We start from the raw sequence: 14,723 nt of genomic DNA, 5'->3' as shown, positions 1-14,723 counted from the left end.
CCTCTCGCTCCTGAGATTCACAGCTTCATGACCGCTTCTTGCCACTGTCTCCAACACGCTTCTTGCTTGCAATCTCGGCTATTAGGCCCACATGGGGAAAGGCAGTTTTCCTGCACGCCTTCTGCTGTGCTGCCTCTGCACATCAGAGTTGGGGAAACAGGACCCTCACAGGATAAGCAGGTGAAATCTGTTGCATCATAGCCCCAGCGTCCCTTCGGCTCTCCCATTTCTGCCTGGATTGCAACACTGTGCCTTCTTCCTTCTGCTGCTGCTGCTACTGCTACTACTACTGCATACACTCCAGCCACAGTTCAGCTCCTTCTAATTTCCTGCACCTGAAGGGGCCTTTTAAGCTTCTCAGGTGTGGGCTATCAGGCTTAATTGCCTGACTGCTACTGCTACATAACTCTTCAGCCCTCTTCCACGTCCCAGTACTTATGGGATTTGTAGTCCCAGTTAACAAAGTTAGACTTTCTGATGACTTCTACTTGGCAAACAGCCATTAAAATTGTGGGGCCACAGGGAAGATTAAACAGGGGGGGGTTCCCAGTCTTCCTGGCCTATTTGCCCCCACATATGATCCTCCCGCAGAACACCACCCCCAGGGTCGGGATCAGGCAGAATCAGCCCTTCCCTGGCCACATGAGAAGGGTCCCAAACTAGGTTTCTGGGAGGAATCATTACTGATTTATCACAATTCCCAGTGGTGGCGGTAGTCATTCAGGGCTGCCGTTTTCTGTAGGTCCAAAAAAACACCCCTCCAGCTCCAGGAGAATTATCCTCCACTTGGAAATGTCGCAACAAATGATTCATTCCCACCAGCACTATTTTAATAGCCTCTATCCCAAATAAAAATAAACTGCAATTTATCCAAAATAACACAATTCAACTTATTTTGGGACGTAGCTAACCAGGTCTGAAAACCATCAAATAACTACCTGCTGCGAAGAGGCAAGTGGTGGAGAACTGCGATATGGATTGGCCTTCATCAAAAGAAAGAATGGGTAGCTTAGCCAGTTTTGAAAAAAAAATAAGTTCCTAAGTCTATCTGACCTACTATTGTTCACCATGGCAATGAAGATTCATGGCATTGAAATTATACATAAATATCATGGTAAATTATTGACAAGAAATAATGCAACCAAAAAACGTCCTCCAAAATCTTTGTCACCCAAATTAGTAGCAGATTAGATGAGCATATTCTATGTCCTCTTTAGATTATGCATTTGGTTAGGCCACAATTCAAGGCCAATTCGATCAACCGATCTGCCAATGCCTTCTGTGTATACTGTAACAAATAATGTTTGTGCTGTAAGGGTGCAGAAGAAGGCAACTGAACAGGTGGTGTCATGCCTGTGGGCAAAGACTTTCATTAGATTCAGAAAACCTAACTATCTCCAACTCTATGAGGGTTTTCCCTGTCTCAAACTAAAACAAAGGAACTGGCAGAATGTAAAAAAAACCATCAACACCCCGTGTCATACCCCTGATTCTGTCCCTTACACTACAACTAAGAGACTTAAGCAAAAGTAAAGTTCTTACCAGCAGAATTACTCTCTTTTGATGCACCGGGGGAAGGAAGTCTCTCCAAATATACACCAGGGGAATGACTCCCTTCCCCTGATCTTGACTCTCACACAGTTCAAACAAAACAGGGCCAGGAGGAATGACTCCCTTTGTCTGGCTTCTTTAACAAAGTTCGGTCTTTCTCCACGGGGAGACAGACGGAGGCAGCCTACTGTTGTCTCATGCATTTCTTAACAGGGTGGGTCAGCAACAAATAAGTTGCAGGATGAGGATGTTTCAGTGACGCCTAAGGTTATGGCAAAAGGGCACATGCCTCAAGAAACATACCATGGCAGGGGCAACCACATTGCTTCCTGTTTCAAAGAAATTAGTGCCCCACATAATTTTGCCATTTTTTTTTTAAAAATGTAGTCATTATGGTTTATTATGAGATTTGTTAAGTTTCCAAGTCATGTCTACAAAATTGGTCATTAATATAGTTCATGAAGTAAAACATTCACAAATCTTTACTTGCTGTAACAAGAAGTAGAAGATGATATGGTCACTTGCAGGGATAGCAGACTGAGCTCAAATTCCACCTTCACCTCATAACCAAAGTGTGTGATCCTGAGCAAATCATTGAATCTCATGGTTCCCCAACTGGTAAAAATGGCCAGTATGTCAATCTTTCATAACAGTCAGCCTCTAAGAGTGATTTGATTGTCAGGATAAACTCTTCGAGAAAGCGTCAATTTACAGTAACAGTGACTGTATATCTAACAGTGACCATTGTTCTACTGCACACCAGAAAATAATGTGTTCCTTTGCCCAACAATAGCAACAACACTTTAAAAATGTGAACCTTTTATAATCTCAGTCTTCTGTACCTGTGCTGGAGTGTGTGTACAGATTTTATATGGCTACTGGTCTGTGGCCTGCCTCTTCTGGCTTGCCTCTTCTGGCTTGAATGGACGACCTGGTTACCTTTAGGCTATAGCCTGGGAGGCGCTAGAGAGAATGTGTGTGATGTAGGATCAGACAGAATAACAAAGGCATTGAAACATACAAAATTACTTGTAGGCAATGGTGGCTAGCAGTCTGGTAAAGCGAAGGTGGGGCATATAAGAATTGCACCAGCTATCAATCTTTAAAGATGGACATTTTGAAACAGTCAGGCGTTCAAAGTTTTTTTTTTTATTAGATCCTCTCCGATATATCATGAATTGATTAGGTCATCACAATAGAAAAAATGACGTACAATATCTTCCAAAGCCTGAACGTTGTTTCATAACCTCAACAGGTGTTTCTCCACTATCCTTCTAGTGGGTCATCAGGAGGTATTATCTAGCCACTATTTTGCACATATCCTTTGTTGTGATTAGTCAAAGGTAGATTAGCTTGTAAGTAGATCTCTTGAAAGAAATGCTATATTTGATGTAGGGTGCCCGTAGTTTCTTGGAGCACAAGGAAGCAGTTGTCCTTGTGGTCTCTAAAAACGCTGTCCCGCAGTGGCTAGCAGGGCTGGTGCCATGGCTGGTAAACCAGAAACAAACGGGGTACCAGTTCGAGGTTGCCGGGAAGTTCAATGAGGGGCCTGCAAATGAATCTGGTGTACGCTACAATTAACTGTGTCCTAAACACCAAAGGCCAACATTGGTAGTTTGGACAAAATGTTTAGTTCACAAGTTATTAGTGACTTTTTGAATAGGAGAGAAATAAAACAATTGCAACATGCAATGTGACTTTGGCATCTCTCGCTGTTCAATAGCAGCTGTTCACATTTGCACCTTTGATATAGGTATTACATTTGACAAAACGGTTTTTTTTAGATCTGTCATTGCCTTGGCATTCCATGTACCCAGCTGACAAAAAACCCAAATGTAAGGGAGGGTAGAAAGCTGGAATTATACATAAGAAAATGTAACAACTGGGGTTATTCAAAATGGTTATTTATCCAGAAAAGTATGAAAAAAATATATACTTGGTGTCATCGGTGGAAGGCTTCAAAGCTGGCGAGGGAGGCAAACATAAAATGTGCTTTGTACCTGTGCTGTAAGTATGGTAGGTTTCGCTTTGCATGGCAATTCGTGGCATGGTCTCAGGGCTTTTTCAAAACAATGATTGGTTGAAAAATATGTGATAGAAAGCGGTTTAATATGGACAAAAGACATACATGATTTCTTAAAAGGCAGCGCAAGCTGAAGTTGCATGGGCTAACTGCTATTAAAAACCTGTTTGTCTTAGACAGATACTGTCTGTAGGTATGCGTGTGCCACGGTTTTAATCTACTGATGGACAAGATTAATCAGGATCCCTTATGTGGTAGTGCTTCCAAATGGCTGACTGCTCATATTGATGATGCTAAACTCACGAACGTGGTTTTGCCCACTAGTAGTTATTTACAGCAAAGTGGTACAAATGCAACTGTGAAATGCAACGTTATAAGAAAAATCACGTAAAATACATGACACGGTTGTTGGTCTAAAGACAAAAAATGTTTTCAGGTGTCTCTCTTTTGCTGATAACCTAATTCTGATCTGGACTTAAATAAAATGCCATGAGGCATAGCGTGATGACGGACATCTGGAATGTGAAACGCCTTGGACTCAATTGCCACTAGCACACCACTGACTTTTTTCTATTACACTTTGCTTTTCACAGCAATGTGTTTGGAGACTGGAAGGAATGGTATACAAATAATCTCATGTTGTTCACTTGTGTAGGAGACCTGTCCCGTTCTCTTCAAGTCAAATGGTGTTTTTCTAATCACAATGGTGAATGTACACAATTACATGTTAATACAAACACCTAAATTACTGTTTTGACTGATTTCGCTCTTAGAGAAATACTACTGAAAACAAAAAGTAATGAAAATGAACAGAGAAAATCAATGTTGATATGCATTATGGGGTTGAACATCCTCTGCCTTTCTGTGCTGACAATGAACACATTTAAAGTATGTTAATCTATGGCGGCTGCAGGAGTCACCAGCAGGGGCGCTTGCTCTGGTTTGTGCTGCTAGAGAGAGCAGACAACATTAACTCGCTCGTGTGGGACTGTCCGTTACAACAAGATGGCGGAGGCGAACAAGGGCAGGTTGCAGTGGTAAGTGCATCAAAAATGGATGCTGCACAGAAAATATAATTGTAATACATTGCCATGAGGCTGCGGAGTGGTTATACTGATGATTCATCAAGAAAAAGTGTAGTGGGCAACCACTCCTTTAAACCAGTGGTTTAAGTGGGCGGGAGTGGTTGGGAGCAGTGTTCTACTTCCTTTTATTATGTTTTACTGTTACTATAGTTTTATGTTAAAAAGAAACCGTTCCTTAATGGTTTCCGTTTAAAATAGAAGTGTAGTAAGCAATTGAAACTTGCACTTCAGTGCAATGCACTGAACGTTCCCTTGAAACAGCAGGTGCGTTTGTTTGGGGGTTTGCACTGTGCGAGAGATGGGGTGTGACGATGGAGTTTGTGGGGAGCGGGGCAGGCCAGCAGGGTACATAGTTCCACTGCTTTACATGCACGTCGACATCGGCTTTAAACAGCTGACAGTTTATCTCGGTGGTCAAATTCAGTAATTGTTCAAGTTCTGGCTAAGGCAGCCACTTGATCAAAGCAACACCAGGCTCTAATGATGCTAGACGTTTCAGCAGTCTTCAAAACCATCAGTCATATTCTGCCGTCTCATTTAGCAGATTCCATGAGGGGGCCCTTGAAAGCATGAGATCCTTTCTGCCCTGGAGAGGCTTCACCTGAATCCCCTACATGATACATGACTATGGAGTGTCACAGGGCTCTGCACTGACACTGCTGCTTTGCAATGTCCATTTAAAACCTTTAATCAGATCAGACGTACGTACATCATAAGTGTACATCTGCGTGGGTGAGGCCAGCTAATCCTAAAGTGGTCCCTAGCCATGACTGTACTGCGGAGCATTTCACAGATTACTTTCAGGCAGCTGATTAATGGACGAGTCAAAATTGTCTCAAAATGAACCCCACAAAAATTGAGATCCTGGTGCTAGGCATGCCAGGCGGCACCTGGCACTAAATCTCTAGCCAGATCAACTAAGGCCCACTCCCCAACAGGGCTCAGAAGTAAACAATCTGGGGGTCGTCATTGATGAGAAGCAAATATTGGTCCCCCAGGCCTCGAACGTTGTTGTGAAATTCTGCTTCACTCTAAAAATGTTAGCGTGTAGGTTCTCATAGCAATCTTTCCTTGGTCACATCTTTCCAGTTAGTAATGGCTCTTTTCATATCTCCCTTGGATTACGGGAATTGCATCTATGTTGCCATGATGAAACATTTGATTCTGATTCAGAACCTCAAGAGAGCAGACCGCAGCAGCCAGACTGCTTCTTCAGCCGAGTCACTCTGATCATATTAAGCGGTGCCTTGAAACAATTGCCCTGGCTTCCAGCACAAAGCCAAATCTTCTTTAAACTCCTCTCCTTGGCAGTTAGAGCCTTCTACGGACTGAAGTCCAACTTATACTGCACACGGTTAATAACTGGCACATACCCAGAGGACCTGCTCTGATCTTCTCCTCACTACTACTACTAGATATAACAGGAGCCAGTCAAGTGGTTATTTGTCGCAGGTCCGTGGAACTGTCACAGGTCCATGGAACACTAATCCTGAACCAAAGTGCTGCTGAAGACACCACACGCTTCAAGAGACGGCCACTCGTTTCAGACTAATACACAACTTTGTCGGTTCATTCAACACCAAAAGACCACTCCAATACTGATAGCTGTGCTTTGGAAGCATTGTTCACATAACATCAACATTCCGAAAAAAAGTTCACAGCTCTGTTCTATTATGTAAGCACTCTCCAAAAAACTTCCAACAGAGCGAACCCAATATTGTCCAATTTTCTTAAAGAGCAATGACCACATTATGATGGTTTTCAGGCAGATTTTCAAAGCAAATCTTTGTGATTACAGTATAAGACAACTGCTGTAAACTGAGATGCTCTGAACATCTTCGAATGAACTCCATAGTAAATCTGTGTGAATGGGGTTTGCATTGTGCACTGAAGAGAAGACCTTCTAAACCCCCTAAATGAACGGACTCAGAGTAGATTCGTCTGGACAATTTCTGGGATACCATGTTATTGTGTTTTGTACATGTTCTAAAAACTGCACACAAAAGAATCACACTATATAGCTGCAAAACCAGCTCACAGTACCACTATCTTCCCTTATTATAACATCGAGGAGAGGGAAAAAAAAAACAAGAAGCCTTTCCAATGTAAGCAAAAATAATAGGCTACAGCCCAGGCAGAGACTTATAAGCCATTGAAGCAGCATATCGTTTTTAATTGAAATGCAATCTGCCCTACAAAGCTGTGCTTTTCTGCTGCAATGGGAATGCGGTTGAAGTCTGTTACTTTTATATGCTTTGCAAAACCTGGAGATATTCCTTTCTCCCACTGCTATCATAAAAGTGGGGTGGAGGGTGGATGTTCCAAGTGGTCAGACGTCACAATTTCTGTTTGAAAGAGTGCCGAAACGATATTAGAGTGATTTGCATTTCCCTACAGACGTAAGTTCACAGCCACCTCCCACCTTATGGGGCTAGAATTGACACAGAGGTTAGGAATGGCCTGTCACAACATGCATTATAGTTCCACATTTTGAAAAGCCATTTAAATAACATGACATTGGCTTTCCAACAGATTTGTGTAAACTTCAACTGAATAACATTACATTACAATGAAAGAATGCTCCCACCTTAATGTGTTTGACACCGCAGCTAACCAGTCGGTTCGGCTGATACGGATCCCAGGCAATATCAAAGATCTGCAAGAAAGCACCCACATCCACTAGGTTAATAATTTACATATCCGAGCAGGATTACGCTTTAGCAATTCAACAAAAATACTCTCGTAGGTGCACAATGTAGACACTGCAGGAATATAAATCGAATAGAAAAACAATCGTTTCCCCATAAATCATGAACCACTAAATGCACATGAAGTTTCCAATGGAGGCAGCGGTTATTGCTTGTTGGAGAAAAATCCTGTTTTATAAATAAAGGAGCACCATTCGCATAATTAAAATCTTAACTTATTTGTCCTGTTCGACTTCGAGCGACAAGAGATAGAAAAGACTGCATGTTGCGATAACGTGTTTGCATGCGAGGTTTGGTGTAGATCATTGTGGATAACACATGTATACATTTTTAGTCCGATGCAAACTTCATTAAATGTTAAATTAAACTTTCCAGGTAAGAAGCTAAGTGTCGAGAAAGTGCAGAGTGCACAAGACGGATACCTGTTGAGGGAGGAGGTAGTGTTCTATGTTGAGAGGTAGTGTTGTAGGCTAAGAGGTAATGTTCTAGGCTAAGAGCGGAGGCAGTGTTCGGCTCATCTTCTGTCTGGCTGCCACTTTGCCTGGGAGCAGGTTCCACCCACTGGTAAAACCTTACTGGAGTCTTGCTTTCCAAAGCTTATAAACAATCATGTTGTAGTTCCACAACACACAGGCAGATTTGATTAAAGGATTTTCATGACCTTGGGCAAACTGGCCATTTGCCCCATGCCAATGGCTTGCTCTCGCAGCACATGGGCACTTTTTTCAGCTTGTGGGGAGAATATGCCACCAGCTTGTTGAAATTGGTCTGCTCTAGTACAGTACTGACTGGCTTTGGTGTGTCCCAAAAACATTTTGATGGCCTAAATACTATTCTCCCTGTCACACGGAAAGAATCCCCCCCGTAGCTGGCCACCTCGGTCTCAACATTCAGAGAGTGACACAAGCCATCTTGCCAGCTATAGGTTGCGCTTTTCTCCTGGCTGTCATGTGGAATCCTGCAAGGTAAATTGTGGTCATCTGTCAGGAGAGCCTTGCTGAAAACTGCAGTCTTTACTCTCTTTCAACCCTCCCCCCCAGTGAGGCCACCTGATAGAAAGTGCAAGACATTTAAATCATTTATAAAAGGCATACACATATGAAGCTGGGCTATATTCACGCATACTTGCCAACCCTACCGATATAGGCGGTATAATACCGCTTTTTAAGCAGTCCTACCGCCTACCGATTTAGTGGCAACAAATACTGATTTAAAAAAATGTTGGCCTGGATTTAGCAGCCTGTTCAGCCATGGTTGCAAGGTGCGCAAGTACACAGAAACCGAGGAACGTTCTTCAGTGGGGATGTGTCCAAGCTGCTGCTTTTATAATGGTGTGTTCGTACTGGCAGCAGTTAGCAGACCAGTGCGCCAGTGCAACCTCCCCAGACTGTCAGAGGCGCCCGTGAGATCCGCTCCAGCACTTCTGGATATCAACAGCCACATGGTTCACCGTACCTCAGATCCCTGGTGCCAGTCATCTACATGCTGGGGCGAGCCGCTGAAGCAATGGCTCGCCACTCCTCTGAATGAGTTCTGGCAGGTCTGAGCTTGCGCCAGGAGCCAGGGGTAAACAGCACATTTCAGCCCCACCCTGCGCAAGTCTCGCCACTTCCACCCGCCTGCAAGTGCAATATGCTATTTCTTCAGCATAGCTGCACAACGCAGCGCCCCTCTCTCTGGCACCTGCTACATACTTGCCAACCCTATCGATTTAGGCAGTAGGATACTGCTTTTTGAACAGTCCTACCGCTTACCGATTTAGTGGCAAACAATACATATTTTTTTCAATATTTTTTAATCTTTAAGATTCCTACAGATTTTATCACAGAATGTTGCCATGTATGTTTACGGGTACAATCTGCTCATTCCCCACTCGTCCGTCTTCCTTGACTCCACTTAGGCTCTTGCTCACAACCATTAAAAAAAATTATAAACTTGTTAACATTTGCTATTCCTTGTTATTTTGCATCCATTTCCTATAACATGAAAATCACACCAATAAGGGAGCGGAAGACAGACAGGACTATGAAGAGGAACACTACGACTTGGAGTAATGAAGGTTACTGCTAAGTAATCAGGACATTTCCACTTGATCTATGTCAGGGGACTCCTGACAAATATTTTGACATTGATGGTAGTTCAATACTTACTTAAATAGAGGCATTGTTCAACTAGACACAAAGATAGGGATGCAGATTCACCAAAATGCCACGGGTAGAGGGAGTGACATCACACACCTGGCATCACAGGAAGTGATTTCACTTGACCTTTGACTGTGAGGGTACGAGAGGTAGGGGAAGATGCGTCAGATAATGCAAAAGTGTAGATAGCATGATTTGGCAACAGTTGATGTGGTGTGAAAGGGTCATATATGCATCCATGGTACATCCCAGGTGCTTTACTGAGTTGGATTTAGCGGGAGGAGGGCCTAGTGAGGACTACCACAAGGAGAGTTTGGGGAAGAGAGCTGACTTCCTGCAGATCATGAATTCGTTTTTTTCTGGGACTGAGGAGGAGGAAGTTGGCCATCATCCAGTGGTCTATTTCTATAAGGCGAGGTTGTGGTGGGGGAGAAGTGGGTTGGAAGCAGCAGTAGGGATCTTGAAGATGATCTGGGTGTTGTCTGCGTAGTTGTAGCAGGTTATGCCATGTGAGCGAATGAGAGGAGGGAGGGGACCATCCCCCTAAAGGGTAGGAGGAATAGGAAGGCACCCTGCAGTACTCCGTTGGTGACAGGGCGAGGGGTCTAAGAGAAAGGGGGGTACGTGGGTGATTTGCAATTGGTTGGTGTGGAAGGACGATATCCACATCAATGCTGTACACCTGATGCTGAGTGAACAGTGTGTCCGTGAGGGTGTAGTGGTCAACAGTGTCAAAGGCTGTTGAGAGGTCGAGGAGGACAAGTGCGGCACAGCCGTCGAGTCCCAGGTTCTTTTGAGGTTGTCTCAGATGGAGTTTAGGGATGATTCAGATCCTCGTAGGGGTCTAAAACCGAACTGGGTGGAGTGGAGGAGGATGTTAGATTAGGTGAAAAGAAAGCTGGGAGTAGGCAGTTCAGTCAATTAGTTTGGCTATGAAACCGTTAAGAGATAAGTCTCTAGTTGGCTGGTAGGAGGGGACCAAGGGAGGGTTTTTTGAGCAGTGGTTTAATGTAGAATGTCTTGAAGGCTGCCGGGAAAGTGCCTAATGTGAGGGAAAGTGCCTGATGTCTTGCAATGCTGCCAGCACAAGTCTTCTAGAAGAGCAGGAGCACAAGGATCTCCTGGGGATCCCGGCAGATGGTTGCAAACAAGTAGCTTCTGGAATTCAGGAGGCGAGATGGGAGAGAAAGAGGAGAAGATAGTGCGGGCAGAGGGAGGGTGTGTGAGGTCAGCCGTGGGTGCAGGCAGTCGGGCTGGAGCGCTGCCAGTTCAACCCCGATGGTAGGGTTTCTGTCCACTTCTATGCTGTGGAAGTTTTCTGAGAGGGCATCACAGAGTGCTTGTGAGTGGGGAGGTGGAAGTGCAGGGCGGGCGTTGAATTCCTAGATGATCTTGTGGCGTTCCCTGCTGGCGTTATGGGTGTGAGATTCTGTTCCAGTTGAAGGATTTTTTGGCCTTTGATTTCTGCCTTGTAGGCTTTGATCTGACAGGCGCATGCAGCTCTATTCTGGGGAGATGGGCCAGCCCGCCATCTGCGTTCCAGTAGTTTTGTGCTTTGAGGGATTTGAGAGAAGGGGTGAACCATCTCAGGACCTTGTCTGTGGGAGGAGGAACTGAAGGGGGTAACAGGTCTGAGGGCATTGGAGAGCCATTGGTCAAAATGGCTGATGGAGGGCAGGCCTATCTGAAGAGAGAAATTCGGTAGCGTGGCGAACAGGGAGTCAGCCAAGTCCAGAGTTACTATGACCATGTTCTACAGATGGAAGCAGGTGGATGGTCCAGGGTTCTCAAGTGGGGAGGAGGGTTTGCTGTCAACAGCAAGAAGTTGGTTGCGTGGTCCATCCAGATTAGTGGTCAGGGGCATGGGGATCAGGTTGGAGCTAAATCTTGCATCTAGGGTATTGTGAGAAACCTGAAGGTGTCTCACCCGCTAGTCCCTGGGGATCCGTCATCCAGGTGGCCAGGACACGGCCATCGCTTTTGGATCAAGTTCCTGGGAGTGGACCAATGTGGGAGGATCACCTCATGTCCCCAGCCCTCCAAGATGTCAGGCTGGAGCCAGGCCACAATCACCTACATGGCCCTCAACGACCTCTCCATCCCTCCAAAGACCCACTTGGAGTCAGACTTGGCGCTTGTGGCACCAGACTCACTCACTCCCATAGGATAACATTGGGGATTGGACTTGTAGTGCATTGATGGGGACAAGATGATGCCCCCACATATTTCGGTTCCCAGAACTGCATGTGCAGTGTAGTCTTTTGGGTGTGGTTCAGCCCAGAGACATCTGGGATACCCAGAGACTATTTAAGCCACGCCCAGGCTGAGAAACATGCTTTGTGTTTTCTGCACCTGCAGCGTGACACTCGCCGTGTTCGGATCGGTCCCCAGTAGGCCTGCATCTTTCTTCTGCGCTCAGCTCCTGCAAGAACAAGAACACATTTAGGAACAGTCTTAGCTTGCGGCGCTTCTGCCCATCATTCATTGCTTCTTCTGTTCTGTGGGCATCTTCGGCAGTGTCATTCCCATCCCGGCACGCCGCTTCCTAAGGAAAAAGGAAAAGAACAGAAAAAAGGCATTAGTAAGCATTCAGCAAATATTTGCTTACTTTTAAAGACTGTACGAGCTTCAAACGCTTACCTGAAACCTAGCCGCTCTGGGGGAACAATGTCTCCGGAACTTCTCATCCATCTGCAAGAGGGAAAAGACACTCCAGGTTAGCATGGAAACATCTAGAGGCGCCGCATAACGCGCTTACTCACCGCATTTCTTCTTCATAACCGGCATCCACGCTGAAAACGTCGCGGCACCTAAAAAAGACACAGAAAAAGAACTCAGTTCAATACAAATACGAAAGGGTACACTCACCTTCAGCGCTACTCATCTCAGCAGCACGTCGCCATCCCCGGATGCCGGCCAGCATCTAAGGAAGGAAAGGAACGAAGTTAGAGAACTGTTCAAAAGACTCATTATACTTGCCTGTCGGACTCTTGCCAGTGAAGTAACTAGGCAGCAACGAGCCTGCATCAATCAACGCGCCCCTGCGCTGAAAGCAGGACAGAGAGCACACTTTCCAAGAAAACAAGGTGAGCTGTGGATCAAAGGGAAGGGTTGGACCCCGGGGAAGAACGGCTTCAAGCACACAGACAATAGGGAGTTAAACTCTACCAATCCTGTGTTTCAGGCCCAGTCTCCAGTCGAGTAGACTCCAGGGAAGGGTTTGAGTTCGTAAGAGGTCAGAACAGACTGAGTGACGTCCCGGTGGATACCAGGTGAGCGTTACAGAGACGCTGTATCCCCTTCCTAATAACATAATGCCCCCATCCTACCAGGTAGGATACCTAGGAATTCAACCCCCTCCCACCCTTTTTCCGACACACTTTCTCACCGACAGTTCGCTGAGAGCGACAACGGACTAACACCTGAGCCATGTACCTGACATGTCCCAACACTATGGTCAGGAAATTATGGATTATTACACACACCTGACTTCCATCACACTTCCCCACACGGATGAAAGGCAGAGCATGAAAGCACACTCTGAGCGAGGCATACCACACGAGGAAACCGCAGTTCCAAGATGACAGTTTAATACAAGGAGAAAGACGACGAGACCAGAGAGTCTCGCAAGGAGGGAAGTACCCGTGACTTCTAAAGACCGTTACTTTCATGAGCCTTGGAAAGAAAGAAACCGATGACCAGGAACGAAGGCTGATCAAAGCTGCAGAGTGTTGGCGGTACCTCTACCGCGTCGATAACCAAGGGGCAGAGGAGCGATTGCTACTGTGGTACCGTCCTTGCCTCCTACAACAAAGCGTCAGAAAAAAAGACAACACAGTCAGTGAGGCGGAGATACCGATACCAAACCAGCTTGCGTTTTGAACCAACGTCGCAAGCAGCAACATTTTACAAAGAACAGTGTGTGAGGAGTTGGCGATGAGCGACGCAAGTATAATTGGAACCAAAGAAGGGAGTAGTTTCTCACCTGTAACTCCATTTCTCCAGCGTTGGTATCTTTCATGGATTCACATGCTGTGAATATTTCCCTGCCGGGCTGGGAAACCTCGGTAACTTTACCTTGGCGCTTTCCTATGGAAAACTTTGACACTTTAGCAATGTCCTTTTTGGGTGCTTCAGGACCCACCAATAGGACGTCTAGTATAAATAGCACCGCCCCCGTGGCTTCCCTTCAGATTTTAACCTCCAAAGTAGAGAGAACTCGAACCCAGGTTTGCCTGCAGAGGCAGCCGGCGGGCACATGTGAATCCATGAAAGATCCCGACGCTGGAGAAATGGAGTTACAGGTAACAAACTACTCCCTTCTCCAGCATTGGATCTTTCATGGATTCACATGCTGTGAATAGATTATATAGCAGTACAACCAATTAGTGGTGGTGTGTGACAGGCAAACCAACAAACTGTACTTAATCACATGCATGAGACAACAAACCCATCAAGTGACAAAGCACATAGAAAAAAACCCTGAAGCTGCAGGGCTTACCTTATTGGAACAGGCGTTGGAGGACCGCACGCCCCACCTGCACATCTTCCATATGCTGCTGCCCCAGACAGCAATGCCTGGTGAAGGTAAGCGGCACTGCGCAGGAGGCCGCCTGGCAAATGTCCACCAGTGGTATCCCAGACCACAGCGCCGCTGACAAGGCAGTGGACCTCGTAGAATGTGCCTTAGGAGCACTCCTCAAAGGCTTTCCAGCTTTTGTGTGGCAAAACGAAAATGTAGAGGAAACCCATCGGGAAAGTCCTTGCCTGGAGATGGCCTGCCCCTTGTTGGACGGCTCATATGCCACAAACAGTCGCCTTGACTTCCTGAAGTCCTGTGTGCGATTCAAATAAAACTTTACGGCCCTCTTAAAGTCCAGAGAATGCAGGGCCCTTTCCGCTGGTGTGGATGCATTTGCAAAAAACGAGGGTAAAGCAATAGAGGCAAGTTTGTGAAATGCCGTTGGCACTTTCGGGATAAAGTGCAGGTTAGTGGCCAGGAGAACCTTGTCCTTCACAAATCTCAGGTAAGGAGGGTCAATGACCAATGCTTGCAACTCAGACATCCGTCTGGCCGAGGTAATTGCCACTAGAAAAGCCACTTTCCATGAGAGGAATTTCAAGGGATCAGTCGACATGGGTTCAAAAGGAGGCTTCATCAAAGCCGAAAGGATAACATTAAGGCCCCACACTGGAGCAAACTTCTTCACTGGAG

At 45.6% G+C, this 14,723-nt stretch overlaps 1 protein-coding gene across 3 annotated transcripts in view; it reads right to left on the bottom strand.

Moving 5' to 3' along the window:
- Nucleotides 1–14,723, bottom strand: part of EML6 (EMAP like 6) — a 3,038,586-nt gene that overhangs the window by 2,668,038 nt on the left and 355,825 nt on the right. For all 3 annotated transcript variants that reach the window (XM_069608236.1, XM_069608238.1, XM_069608237.1), the window contains exon 4: nt 7,247–7,315. In XM_069608236.1, coding sequence (XP_069464337.1) covers nt 7,247–7,315 — 69 coding nt within the window. The remainder of the gene's footprint in view (nt 1–7,246; nt 7,316–14,723) is intronic.

This window comes from Ambystoma mexicanum, chromosome 4q (genome assembly GCF_040938575.1).
Source record: "Ambystoma mexicanum isolate Mex_15411 chromosome 4q, UKY_AmexF1_1, whole genome shotgun sequence".
Lineage (NCBI taxonomy): Eukaryota > Metazoa > Chordata > Amphibia > Caudata > Ambystomatidae > Ambystoma > Ambystoma mexicanum.
The sequence above is the reverse complement of the archived record's forward strand: the minus strand, read 5'-3'. Positions and strand labels throughout refer to the sequence as shown.